The 13,974-nt window shown below is 47.5% G+C and overlaps 1 protein-coding gene across 2 annotated transcripts in view; it reads left to right on the plus strand.

Moving 5' to 3' along the window:
- The window catches only part of BCR (BCR activator of RhoGEF and GTPase), a 102,057-nt gene that overhangs the window by 54,133 nt on the left and 33,950 nt on the right, over window positions 1-13,974 (plus strand). For both annotated transcript variants that reach the window (XM_077308847.1, XM_077308846.1), the window contains exons 5-8: window positions 420-527; window positions 2,111-2,171; window positions 4,707-4,759; window positions 7,073-7,213. In XM_077308847.1, the coding sequence (XP_077164962.1) occupies window positions 420-527; window positions 2,111-2,171; window positions 4,707-4,759; window positions 7,073-7,213 (363 nt within the window). The remainder of the gene's footprint in view (window positions 1-419; window positions 528-2,110; window positions 2,172-4,706; window positions 4,760-7,072; window positions 7,214-13,974) is intronic.

A 13,974-nucleotide genomic window follows, 5' to 3' on the forward strand; every position in this document is an offset into this window, starting at 1 on the left:
GTTCAGTTCGTGATATTCAGCTGGCTTCTTGGGGACCGTGACCTGAGGCTGATCTATCTCTGGCTTTGAACTGTGCCTGTTGTGGAAACTGGCAAACTGGAAGGAAAGCCAGGGGTGGGTGACTCATAGAATCATAGAGTCGGAAGGGACCTCATGGGTCATCTAGTCCAACCCCCTGCACTATGCAGGACACTCATATCCATAGCTGTCACTGCCTGAGCAGGCCCAGGGACTATTTCTTTTGCTTTCCGGGTCCTGAGGAGGGAAGGTCTCTTTGAGCCTGGCATACTTTCTCCTGAGAGAAGCCCATATGGCAGAAGGTCCCTTTTCCCTTCCTTCTTGCACTGTGATTGCAGTCAGCAACCATTTCTCTCCCCCTTCCTTTGCTGTTTATTTCCTGTCATGTTTGTTTCTTACAGGCCAGCCAGCTGGGAGTGTACCGGGCCTTCGTGGATAACTATGAGGTTGCCATGGAAACAGCAGAGAAGTGTTGTCAGGCCAACGCTCAGTTCGCAGAAATCTCAGAGGTAACGTTATGATGCTCAGACACACGTAGTGCCTTGGTCTGGCTAAATGTGCTCAGATGGTGCTCTGGGAATGTTCTTGCAGCCTTTGCCACGCACTGCTGATGCTCCTGGACAGTTCCTGTTCATTCCATGTGTTCTAGTTGCCTGCATCTCACTCACGGCCATTAATGTCACTCAGGATCTGTACCTCACCTTACCTTGCGGGCCTCTGCCCCTCCCCTGTGATGGAGCAAGGGAGCCTTCCTGTAATGAGATGCTAACCATAGAAATTCCCGGAGCCACTAATTCTCATGTGTCCTCTTTACCGAAATGCCTGTTCTAGTTGGCTGTATCACACTGTGGGGTAGGCCTGATTAGGGGGAGGGGTGATAATAGCAAAAGAGATGCAAGGGAATTGTTAAAAGGCTGCCTGGAGAGGCACGTGTCAACCCTTGTCTGGGAAATCACAGGCTTCATTAGCCTCAAGTGTAGCAAGGAGGAGTAACACAAGAAGGTGCTTGTCTTCCAAGTGACAAGTGGATTCATAATATTGTGTTGCATTCTCCTTTGATTTCCTGGGGGAGCAAAGCCTTTTCAAGTGGGATGCGTCATGACAGAAGTTCCTTGGGTTCTTTGCCCTGTGGGACTCTTCTACAGGAGTTCCGTACAGCCTTCAAATGGATCATAGTTTGTATTGCCAAAGGAACCCACACTGGTATTAGAACCTGTTTCTTTACCTGCTGCAGTACTGGCCCATGCCAGACAATGAGATATTCCATGAAATCCAAGAACTGCTCATTTTGAGGGACATAAGAATCTAGAACCAAGAAACCTAAGCCATCCTTTCCCATTCTTCATTTTTCCTGAGTCCTTCCTCTCCCTGCTGGTATATACTCTTAGAATTTAATTTTTTTAACTTGTAGAATTCCTTTCCCACTTTGCTTTAGCTGGAGAATTAACCACCTAAAGCAAAATATGTCTGTGTTTTGCACCTCTCTATAAGATTACTGCTTCTTAGGTTCATCTACTACAATAAACAGTTCTGTTTCTACCTGCAGATATTGCAAGGCGGTTATTCATTTTTTTCCCAACATGCAAAGGGAAGTCTGCTACAGAGCTGAGACTAGATTCCCTTCCTAGAGTCCCTTGGTAATTAGATGTATGTCACCTCACACCTGATTTCATAGCTACTTCCTCCTCCTTAGGCAAGAGTAAATCTGTCACAATTACGGGGATATTTTCTTTGTTGTCACCAAAACCGAAAGCAGCTCCCTCTTTTCTGTCCTTTAGCAGAGAGTCCTGCTCCTAGAACTGAACATTCACAAGGGATTTGGTTTGGTGATGGGCCAGGTACTGCTTGTAAGGTATACTAAACCTGCCCCAGAGGACTTGCATTGCTCTGCTGCAGTGCTGCAGGTACATGAACCCTGGGCCACTTGTTTTCTTGACCTGGCAAATGATGGAACTTTTCTGGAGCTGGCTTGAAATGGATGTTCAGTAACAGAGTGTGCTTAAGCTGGCTGGAATGTGTTTGATGGGTTCATGCCTAACCTCGAAGAAATCATACCCTCTGGCAATTTTTTCTTTCTTTCTCCTTTCTGAAGAATCTGAAGGCTAGAAGTGCCAAGGATTCTAAAGACCAGACAACAAAGAACTCCTTGGAAAGTGAGTAAAGCACTTTGGGGCCCAACCTGTGGGTGTGTCCAGAAAACCTTGCCTGCCTTGTCTTAAAGGAAGAACAAATTTCAACTTGCTTAGTTTCAGACTATAAATGAAAAAATGACGATAAAATCCTTCTCATTATAAATCAATTCTGCAAATAGCTAGAATGTTAAGTCTGTGTATTTTTTTAATGTAGAATTTGATACTGATTTTTAAAAAGTGTAATGTTGGCCAGCCAGTGTGTTGGAGGTGGGGGGTGTCTTTGCGTACAGAGCAGAAGGCACAACAGAACCAGATTGGGGGAGCAGTTTTGAACCTCAGTGGAGTACCAGAAAGAGGGTTTGACTCATGCTCTAGGGAAGATGTCAAAGACTCTTCAAAGCCAAGCCTATCTGCAGGCATTCTTCCAGGAACTGTTATAGAGGCGGTGATGGCAAGTCAGTGTGTGTGATTCTGCCACCTCTCCTCAAAGATCAAACTCATCTTTTCCCTACAAAACAAAAATCAGTCCAGTGGCACCTTTAAGACCAACAAAAATTTATTCAAGATGTGAGCTTGCTCGACTTAGTCTGAGGAAGAGTGCTTGCACTCGAAAGCTCACGCCTTGAATAAATCTTTGTTGCTCTTAAAGGTGACACTGGACTCTGGATTTGTTTTGTTGTGCTGCTTCAGACCAACACAGCTACCCCCTTGAATTCATCTTTTCCCTCTTAGTCTCCTTTCCCTACTGAAACTGGGCCAGGTGACGTGAATGAACACAGTTTGTCTTCATGGGGAGAGAGCAGCAAGGACTTCTTTCTTTGGAGTCTGTAATGTGCCATGCCCGCTGATGTCACAGTATGATGACCAACCTCTATGGTTGTGCAGTAATAAGAGCTTCACAGGGGTGGATCTGGAATCGGCACAGATTTGAGCATCATCTCTGGTGGGATGAGCTTTGAAAGCTGCCCGGACAGGACTGAGACTGCTGAGACATCCTTTAAAAAAAGATTCTTGCAGAATCTCTCAGCCCTTGAAAACTGCACAACAAGCTCAAAGGTACACCTGGCCCCACTGTTGCATTTCTGTGCTATGTACTGCTGCACCTGGCACTGGGAGGGTGAAGGGAAATGTTGGATTCCCACAAGCCAGTGAAAAATTCTGACCTTCACGCCTTGATTGTAGGTACTCCAGGGGCACCTGATTGGCCACTGGGTGAAGCAGAATTTTGGACAAGATGGTCCACTGTTCTAACCGAGCATGGCTATTCTTAAATTATAACCATCACAGGTTTCTCTAGTGCAGGGGTAGTCAACCTGTGGTTCTCCAGATGCCCATGGACTACAATTCCCATGAGCCCCTGCCAGCAAATGCAAATGCAAATGCTGGCAGGGGCTCATGGGAATTGTAGTCCATGGGCATCTGGAGGACCACAGGTTGACTACCCCTGCTCTAGTATACATGGCAAGCAGGATTGGAAAATATCCTGGCTTCTGGTAATACCGACATGTTTCTGTGTTGTTGCTGTTGTGTTTATGTTCTGTATTTTTAATGTTTTTTTTTATTGGGGTTTTAGCTAAGGACAATTGTAACCCGCCAGGAGCCAGTCCTGGGGGTGGCAGGAAATAAACTGAAAAAAAAATGTTGAAAGGCAATTTTTCACTATTGTTCCTCCTCTCCATACTGTTCAGAAGGTTATTGTCTCTGAATACAGACGTTCCATTTGTCATCATGGCTAATAACCATTGATCGATCTGTCCACTGGAAATTTGTCTAATCCCCTTTTAAAGTGAATAAAGTTACACCTATTGCAAAATACAGTGGCAGTGAGTCCCACACATTAATTGCTCCTTGTGTACTGAAATACTACTATTTGACTGTCCTACCTGGGATTTATGTTCCACTGGGGCTCTATTATGATTCGATGCTGGCTTTGTCAGAATCCTGTTGTCCACTGTGATTTTGAGCCCGGAAATCGTATGGAGGGGCAGCTGTTTGGTCCTCTCTGACTATACCAAGAGTGTTTTCTCTGACACTACCATATTATGCTGTTATTGGGGGTAGGACTGCCCTCTCTAAGGCCTCTTATGCACAGCCCAGAATGCCCGCGCTGGCAGCAGGAGCGCTTCGGTTGAACTCACCGACAATTACACGGGGAACAGCGGGGCATCGTGGCCCACCGCAACGGGACGGCAGCAGCGCACAGTAGCTGCCACCGTGCATAAGAGGCATAAATGATTCTTCTGCTTTTTGCACTGGGCCCCCTGAAACCATCCTCAGTTTCTGACCTGATGCCAGTAGAGTCTCATTAAACACAGAAGTTCAGCCTGTGCTTTCCTTCTACCAGTGTGGTACCCTTGAAATGTTGGCATAACATTTAGTCAGCTGGTACAAAGAGCTTTGTTACGCTGCCCTTCTGCCCAACAAGTGTAAGCTGGTGACAGGGTCCAGGCTGTTGGACTTTTCCCTCCTCCCTTGCTCTGTTGTGAGGGTATTTGGGTCACTTGGCTGAGCTAACATTTCTTCCTCCGCTCCTGCTCCTTTTTTTCCCCTCCACAGCTCTCCTGTACAAGCCAGTGGACCGAGTAACACGCAGCACACTCGTCCTTCATGTAAGTAGCTTTGGGTAACTTAAGTGGGTGGTTGACACCAACCAGATGTGGCAAGCCCAGGAGTCTTTGGGAGTGTCTGTCTGTTTGATACCCTATAGATCAGGGGTAGTCAAACTGCAGCTCTCCAGATGTCCATGTACTACAATTCCCATGAGCCCCTGCCAGCGATCACTGGCAGGAGCTCATGGGAATTGTAGTCCATGGACATCTGGAGGGCTGCAGTTTGACTACCCCTGCTATAGATGTTCCCCTATGGTATAAAGTAATAAAGGTAAAGGCATCCCCTGAGCAAGCACCGGGTCATGTCTGACCCTTGGGGTGACGCCCTCTAGCGTTTTCATGGCAGACTCAATATGGGGTGGTTTGCCAGTGCCTTCCCCAGTCATTGCCATTTTACCCCCCAGCAAGCTGGGTACTCATTTACCGACCTCGGAAGGATGGAAGGCTGAGTCAACCTTGAGCCGGCTGCTGGGATCGAACTCCCAGCCTCATGGGCAGACAGCTCCAGAAAGCATTTCTGATGCCTTACCACTCTGCGCCACAAGAGGCTCTTTTAGAAAGTAATAGAAGGTATCAAAACAACTGTTAAAGTACTCAGGAAATGGGTGTTAGTGGCTATATAAGCAAAAGTGCCGTCTTTATTTCCCAGCGTCCTTTGAGTAAGAATCCCTTTCAAGTAAATGTATATTTATAAATATTAATGTGGGTTGTGACTGTTTTCAGTGGGTTTAATCAGGCATGTTGTCTTCAGTCATAGCAGTAGTTGACATTTTTTGACGGTGAGTACTGAATGACAATTCCCTTCAGAAGAACTTTATTTGAAATGTGTTAGGAATATAAAATCAGGCTTTTCACCCAATCACTGCTGCTCTTGCTTTGTAGGCAGCAGCCGTTGTACATCCTTCCCATTGGCTACAGGAAGGTGTTTTTGAGATTAGTGTTTGGAAGCCAGTTTTCTGTTTTCCATGCTGACTCAGCACATTCTCTGCAACAGAATCTGCCCCCTTGCCTTGTTACCAAGGGAAATTTCATTAGGCAGGAGAGACAAGTGTCTGCATGAAAGGGACTGGCTTGGTTTTCAAATTCAAGCCAGAAGCTCTGTGGTGAATCTGCAAGATGCAGCACTGAGTAAAGAAACCTTTCCCTCACACCTATTTAGCCTTGACATGGGTGGTGGGGGAAAGTGGTATCAAATTGTAGCCAAGGTGACCCCATAGGGTTTTCAAGGGAAAAGACCAATTGAGGTGGTTTGCCATTGCCTGCCTCTGTGCAGAAACACTGGACTTTTTTGGAGGCCTCACATCCAAGGCCTAAGCAGGGACCATCCTGTTTAGCTCCCAGAATCTGATGAGACTGTACGAACCTGGGCCATCCTGTACCTTTACCACAAAGGGACAAGCAGTTCCTTCTTTAGGCTGTTTGAGAAAGGAAACACAATGCAGTGAGGAAGGCCACTCCCCTGTTGTGCCATGCCCCCCCCGGGGGGGCACCTGAGAATGTATGAAAGTATTTGGGAGTATTTTCTACATTAGCGGTCCCCAACCTTTCTTTGGTCAGGAACCGCCTCCGGGGCGAGGGGAGAGCTGACGGCCCGGGCGCCGCACGGCAGCTGCGCGCAAACGCACATGCGCAGTTGCTGCGCATGCGTGTTCTCACCACCAGGAGGTGCAAACGCGCATGTGTGGCAACTGCGCGTGCGCATTTGCGTTGCCGACATGCCGGGCCTGCCTCTTCCCCGAGCTTCTCGCTGTGGGAGGGGGAGGCAGGCATGGCTGCCAGCAGCCTTGTACCGTGGCCTTCGCAGACCAGTACCGGGCCGTGGACCCCCGGTCTACATGACTCCTAGCATCATGTATAATTGGGTCCAAAGCAGCTTTTCTGGAGGATGCCTAGACTTCTGTCAAATTGAGATAAAAGAAGAGAGAGAAGAGAGCTCTATCCCTTCTCAATTTAGTCCTTCCTCCTGATCTTTCTCTTGGAAGCCCGTCCCTTTCCCTGGTCCTTCATGTCCTTTCTCAGCACACTCATTTTTTGACCACAAGGAATCTTCCCTCAAATCCAGTTTCCCTTCTACTCCTTCCAGCCCAACCTTTTGAAGCCCTCGATCACCTTCACTAACTTCTTCCCTCTCTTCTGCTCTTTGTTTCCCAAGTTGTAAAAGCCTTCCTCTCCTCCTTTTGGTGCTCGATAAAGTGCTTGGCCAGCTTGGGGGCTGCAAAAAGATTGCCTGCCCCTAAGAATCTCATGGCTCTGTAGGTTTCTGCTGGCTAGGCTCTGCCTGCAATCCTTACAATGTCTTTGTTTTTGGTGCAGGACTTACTGAAACACACTCCTTCAAGCCACCCCGATTACTCGCTCCTGCAGGATGCCCTCCGTATCTCCCAGAACTTCCTGTCTAGCATCAATGAAGAGATCACTCCCAGGAGGCAATCCATGACTGTCCAGAAGGGAGAGGTGAGGCACCAGCGGCCTTGGCTAATGTTTCTGTGTTACAGTTTCAGTGCCTCTCACAAGCACAGTCAGGTGGTGGCCGGCTGAAAGCGGGAAAAGGCAAAGGTGTGGGGGAAAGGCTGCATTAAACAGCCTGCCGTCTCTGATGTTGAGGAATTAGTTGAATATCTCCAGCACAGATTTCAGAATTGCTTCAACGCCAGCGTTCTCTCTTGAGAGGCAAGAAGGGGGCTGAGGCCATGTAGGAAGAGGAAGGAGGGGAGTTCTCAACTATTCCTTAATTAATGGTTTAGGTCTGGCTTCTACATGCTGACTTCTGAAGCAGGGATATTTCCCAAGAGCTTCATATCTTGGGCTGGACACAGACCGGGGAATGCTGGTTGGGTGGAAGGCTTTTGCATTCATCAATGAATTTTGCGTTCACAGTTGTGAGCACTGGGTGCTGATTGCTGCTTAGTTAGGGGCGTCTTTGGGTGAGTCACCATTTCTCTGCCATCTGTGTAAAATGTTGACTATTACTGCCTGGGCTGCTGAAAGAAGGTGAAAGGGATTGATGATTATAACAGGCTTTGTTTACTATATGTAGCATCTGTATAAACAGAGATGAACAATGGAAGGCTGGGGGCAGCGGAAGGTTGCATTAAATGGATGCTGATGGAAGGGGATGCTGAAGGATGCTGTGGGGGGGGTGCTGCTGTTGTTCTGTCACTGTCTCCGGGTAGGATGCAGGCTTTGAAGAAAGCCCTGCAGAATCTTAATGAGGAGAGGGCCAGGCTTGCATGGGAGGGAGGGGGTGGTGTTGATGTCCCCCGTGGTGATCCATGTCTTTGTCATCGTTTCCCCGCTCTGAAAACGGCCGCTTCTAACATGCCTGGAAGGGTTTTCATGCATTTGGGGGCAACTGTCTGCACCATAACTCCATTCATACAGATGTTGCGAGGAAGGGCAGAATCTCTCCTTCCAGCATTGTGGCAAACCTCAGAAGTGCTTTGGCTATTGTTTCTTTGCTGTCCCTGCTTGCAGTCTGTTCACCCTGTGCTCCAGTCCCCTTTCAGGCAGGCAGGATAGGTCCTTTGCTTTGTGCAGCTTCTGCTTGTGGCAAGCTCCAGGTGGGCTGATTGTGAAAGACACGGCAAACCATTCTCTGCCTCTTTTTTTCTCACGTGTCCCTGGAAGGTGAGGCGTTTCGAAGTCTCGTTCTGGTGCGGCCGTGTGTGTGTGTGTGTGTTTGGTACTCGGCTTGCATGTGGTCGAGCCAGTGGTTGTGACTCATGTGGGAAAACGGCAGCCCTGAAGGTTTCCATCTGCAAATGAGAGGGCACGGTGCTGGGATCGGCAGACAATTGGGGAGAGGGTGAAATGCAGACTAAATGCTGCAACGCATATGCAACTCGTTTCAAAACTAACTCAGCAGTTACTTGTCTAGAAATATGGCTGGGCGCTTGGATCCAAACAGGTAATAGGAATTGTTGCTTTGCCACATAGTGGCTTTGATGCTTGAAAAGGCCGAATGCCCCCCCCCCTCCATTCCCCCCCTGTTCGCCTTGAGAGGGTATTTTGCATCTACAGCATGGAGTCCGTGCTTCAGCCTCTCCCTCACTGCAGACACCTCCCCTGGGGGAACACAACAGCACGCTATTTGCTTCACCTGATACATAATGCATTTTTTTTCTTTTAATGACTATGGAGCCTGCTTTGATGGCTTTAGGGGCATTTATTCACCCTCTCTCCTATTGGAGCTGTCTTTGGAGGAAAGCAGGTGGGGTGGAGACTCGAGAGAGACCCCCTTCCTTGAGCCGGCATTCAAGGGCTGCGTCTGTCCTTCGCAATCCCCTTTTGCTGCTCCTTCCCTTTCATTTCTCACCTTCAAAAGGGATGAATATTTTGCCCCTTCATTGGGCTTTCCTGCTGATGCACTGATGAAAGCAACCAGCCTGATACTTAATCTCCCCAGTGATGGGCGGCTAATTGTTTTGGGGCGGCAGCAGGGCAGGCTCTGCGGCCAGACACCTGCAGCCTGCCAGAGCATCTTATCCAGGGGTAGTCAAACTGCGGCCCTCCAGATGTCCATGGACTACAGTTCCCATGAGCCCCTGCCAGCGCATGCTGGCAGGGGCTCATGGGAATTGTAGTCCATGGACATCTGGAGGGCCGCAGTTTGACTACCCTTGGTCTTATCTGTCCAGTGTTGCAAGGCACATGCATCCCTGCCTGCTCAATAACAGGAGTTAGCATTGGAATCCACACACCCTTCGCCCAGTCTCCTGCCTCTGTCCTAGTGGCAGAATTAGATTCAGGTCTAGTGGCATATTAGAGGCATACAAGGTTTTTGGAGCATAAGCTTTCAAGAGTCAAAGATCTGTCACTTATAAGTAGGACTGGAGATGCCTAAGGACTTATGGGATCTCCATTCCTACTTTATTATTATATTTCATAAAAGGAGCTTTGATTCTTGATATCTTCATCCTGGAAACCCTATTGGTTTTGGAGGTGCTACTAGAGTTGAATCTAGCTCTTCTGCTACAGCCCAACACAGCTCCCCTCCTGGAACTGTCCTCGAGGCGGTTCTTATTTGTGTATGTGGGACCCTCTCCTGATCTCACTTGAATCACTTCATTAAGGTATCCATTGTAAGCTTCTTTGAAAGGATATAAGCTCCACTGGCTTCAAATATATTCATTTATCAATTACATCTTTTCCTCCTGGAAGCTTGTACAGATGTACGATTTTACCTAACAGCAACCCTATGAGATAGGCTGAGTGAGGCTGACCCAAAATCATTTAGTACTTTAAATGCCAGCCTCCCCAGTCCAACACCTTGCCACTTGGGATTTGCACCCAACCCTACCTTGTAACCAGCCAGTTCTGTTCCATGCTTCTGTTGCTTTAAAATCTGGTTCGTAGTTGATTAATACATGTTTAGTAGCCAGCTATTTGCTGGCTCAGTTTTCCCTAACTTACTCCTGTGCGTGCTGCCAGGCCTCTCCATGTAACATCAGCATCCAGTTTTCTTCATAGCCTGAAGCCCTGCAAGACTTTTGCCCCCTCCCCCCCCCCCACACACACACTTACTTGTATGAAGGCTGCTGGCCACCTTGCTGCATATTTGACTGCAGACAGTGAAAACAAAGATGCCTTTGAACCCTGAGCATCTTTGTGTCCTTTTTTGCGGACAAAACTGAAGTTTCTAATTCTTTACGTACAAACAAGCAAGAAAATCTTGGAGCACTGTTGCCCCCAGCACACACTCCTTACCTCTGCCTTGGAGTGGCTCTGTCTGTATCCTCATTTCAAGATTCTGTGTGCTAACTTACTTTTGACAGCTTTTTGTTCCTTGCTGTTGGAGCCTAGGCTTGAAAAGCTGTGCCCCACGCGGGCTCAAGGACTTTCTTTTCTTCCTGATTTATGGCCAAAGGCTGAGCGTGGGCTTTGAATACAGATTCCAAGTGACCCTGAGTGGGTTGCCAGTGCCTTGTGCGTCCTTTCTAGCTGAGGTTCTGTGTGCAGTTTCATTAGCTGTTTTCAGGAATCTCTAAAACATATTTGTGGGGTGTTGCACATTGACTGGTTCTGTAACCACCCAGTGGGTGGCAAAAGCAGGCTGAGTGTGTTCCTAGAGATCCTTGTTGACCTTTCTGTTGAGGTTTTCCAGGGAGAGCTTTGTGCGTGTGGGCATACGTGCCACCTCCTCCCTTGGTTTGCTTGACCTTTAAGCCCTTTTCTTTCTCTCTTGCCTGCCAAGGTCCCTGTTTCTCTCCTTCGTCAGAGCAGCATTAGAATGACCCTGTTGTGGCTTTGAGTTGCAACACCTATGCCATCACCACCAGTCCAGAACCCCTGCAGACACACTTGTCCCCAGCATAGCGCTCTAGGCTCCCAAGATGCAGTTGTTGGTGTTCCTCCTTCCTGCTGAAGATTGGCAAGAGCTCAGCCATGCCTGCACAATGACGTTCACCCCTGAGTCAGTCTCAGTCACACACACCTGAGTCAGCCTCAGTCACACGCCCCCAGTGTTCGTGTGACAAGCCTGCCTCCTGCTATTATATGGTAGCCATCTGCTAATCCTCTCGTTCTCTCTGCTGGTACCCTTGGGCCACCTTGGGACATTCCTAAGTGGGCATCAGTGTCCTAAGAAAAGGTCAAATTTCTTGGGTGTTTTCTTGGCTGGTAATGAATGTGGTTGAGGTCTTTTGACAGTGAAAGGGAAAAGTGGGCTGGGGTCTCTGGGAACATTTCTGGAGTCAGGTGGTCTTTTTCTGTGGACCTGGGCTTTGGGTGGGCCAAGACATGTCCCAGTTACAGCTTGCTCCATGATACAAAAAGAGATCAGAGGTGGAAAGGCAGCATTCCATGAAGAATAGCATTTGAGGTCTTATTGATGTCTTATTGATATTGGCCAGGTCTGTTTGTTTGTTTATTAAGTTTATTCCAATGGCTTTTGGCGGGTCACAAGGTCCTCAATAAAAACCCGTTAACCCCCATTAAAAGGACATTCCAAACATAGGAAACAAAGCAAAAAAACAACTGCATCCCCAGGCCTGGAAATCCCCACTATAGGGGAAGGAGAGGGAGGCCCTACCTGACAAAAACCCAGGTGCTAGCATTAGCTCTGGGGAGGAGAGGGCATGATTTTCCTCACTGCCCTGGCCTCAACCATAGACCCTGGCAGAAGAGTTCCATTTTGCAGGCTCTGCGGAAAGCAGAAAGCTCCCACAGGGCCTGCAGCTCACCTGGGAGCTCATTCCACCAGGTCGGGGCCACAACTGAAAAAGCCCTGTCCCCGGTCGAGGCCAAGTATGCCTCTCTAGGGCCGGGAATCACCAACAAGTCAGTACCCACGGAGTGTAAAGCTTACGGGGGGCATAGGGCAACAGGCAGTCCCTCAGATATGTGGGGCCCAGACCGCGAAGAGCCTTTAAGGTCAAAACCTTGAACCTAATCCGGGCCGCAGGGGGTTGGACTAGATGACCCAGGAGGTCCCTTCCAACTCTACGATTCTATGATTCTAAGAGAGACTGTGACTTTACAGAATGTACTTCATTCTGAATGGCACTTAACAGTGCTTGTGGCTTCAGGAGAAGGAGCAGCAAAGGTTTTTGTTGGTGGGATTAGTGAACTCTATGGCATAAAGGGGACAGGCTGTAGTTTTCTCCTGCCAATGATCATGAGCCAGCATTGCAAAGAATAGTTAGTTGTATGGTGACCTCTGGTGGTTAGTGGGAGATATAATCCATTGAGCAAGGCAGCAAGATGGTGTTTTGGTCTTAACTCTTGAGGATGTTCCACCTACAGCTGCAGGGCAGGGGTATATTGGTCTTCTGCTGAAAACAGGGACCAAGCCAGACAGTTGCCTTTCGTGACCCATATTTCCTTGAATATAGTTTGGCTGTGGTTGCTGGCTGGAGGCAGTGTGGAATGCTTCTAAACAGCAGGCAACTCTATGTAGGAACAGTGTGGTTCTTGCAAACTGCTCCACCATGTGGATCATGCAGAAAGCATTACCAGTGGCTGCCTGGAAAGTGGTATGAGTGTTCAGGAGTTATTTCACACACACACACAAAATGAGAGAGGACTTTTAGAACACATGGTCTTAAATAATGAGCAGTCTTGTCCTGAGTCATTCAATCCAGTAGAGCTCTGTCCACAATGCCAGGAAGCTTCGCTAAAGGGTTTCCCCTCATCTTGCTGCTGGAAATGTTTTAGTGAAAAATTCCAGTGACTGCACCTAGTAGCCTGGGTTGTCTGTGCTCTAAGTATGTGAAATCAGATTGATATTGTCTTTCAGAAGCCCTGGGAATTGAAGTGCTAAGGCTGCTTGTAAGATCCCCAACCTTTTCACAGAAACACCTTTCCCCAGGGGTATGAGCCACACTTTCTTAAGGAGCTTCAATACTGATTTAAACTTGTAGTATAGATTGATTTCCTCAGGGTCATGTCTTCTCTCTAGTGAGGGGAAGACACAGGCCAGGGGCTGTCAAAGGGAAAGTACCAAATCCTCAGTTGATGGCTTCCTTTAAGAAACTTTGCAAAGGTGGGAAGCCTGGATGGCTTATGGCAAGTGGAATTTGAGGTCATGAACAGTGGGCTCATTCCCAGATAACGTACCACATCCAAACTGTTGAGACACACTTTCTTAGCAGGTGAGTTGTTTGCAAACAGCTGCATTCCTAGGGAGTCCCTGTCATGTATAATTATTTCAATTCCCCATTTAAATTGCTTGTAGGGACCAATTCTCCATTCAGAGGTAAATTTTCCCCTCCAAAAGAAAACATTGTTCTCTCACAGATTGAGCTGCCCTTGTAGTGTGGTTTCTTAGTTATAAAATGAAATTGTCCCACTCTGTCACTGATAGTTCTTTTGACTAACTCCGCCCTGGAATTTTATTGGAGAGTATAAGAGCCTTCTTTCAAAAAAAAAACTTTGTGAGAATGGCATTAAGGCATTGTTAACAACTACCAATAAAAAGATGTTAGCTTACAAAGAGGAAAGGAGTAGTTGGAATTAGGAATTCAGTTTTTACATATAAATCAGATATGTACAGTTAGAAGTTCTTAGTTACAGGCTTTTTGAGAGGTTTCTGAAGCTTTTTTAGAGGATGTTTATTTGTTTGTTCATTCATTTGTTCATTCATGTTTCGATTTATGTCTTGCCACTTTCACTGAGCTTTAGTCTGAGAAGCTTTTGGTTTAAGAAGTGTTTAACAAAACACATTTGTTTTTCTTTGTTTTTTCTAGCAGGCAGGTACTGTCTTCTGGTTTGGGTCC

The sequence above is a fragment of the Paroedura picta genome, chromosome 13, assembly GCF_049243985.1.
Source record: "Paroedura picta isolate Pp20150507F chromosome 13, Ppicta_v3.0, whole genome shotgun sequence".
Lineage (NCBI taxonomy): Eukaryota > Metazoa > Chordata > Lepidosauria > Squamata > Gekkonidae > Paroedura > Paroedura picta.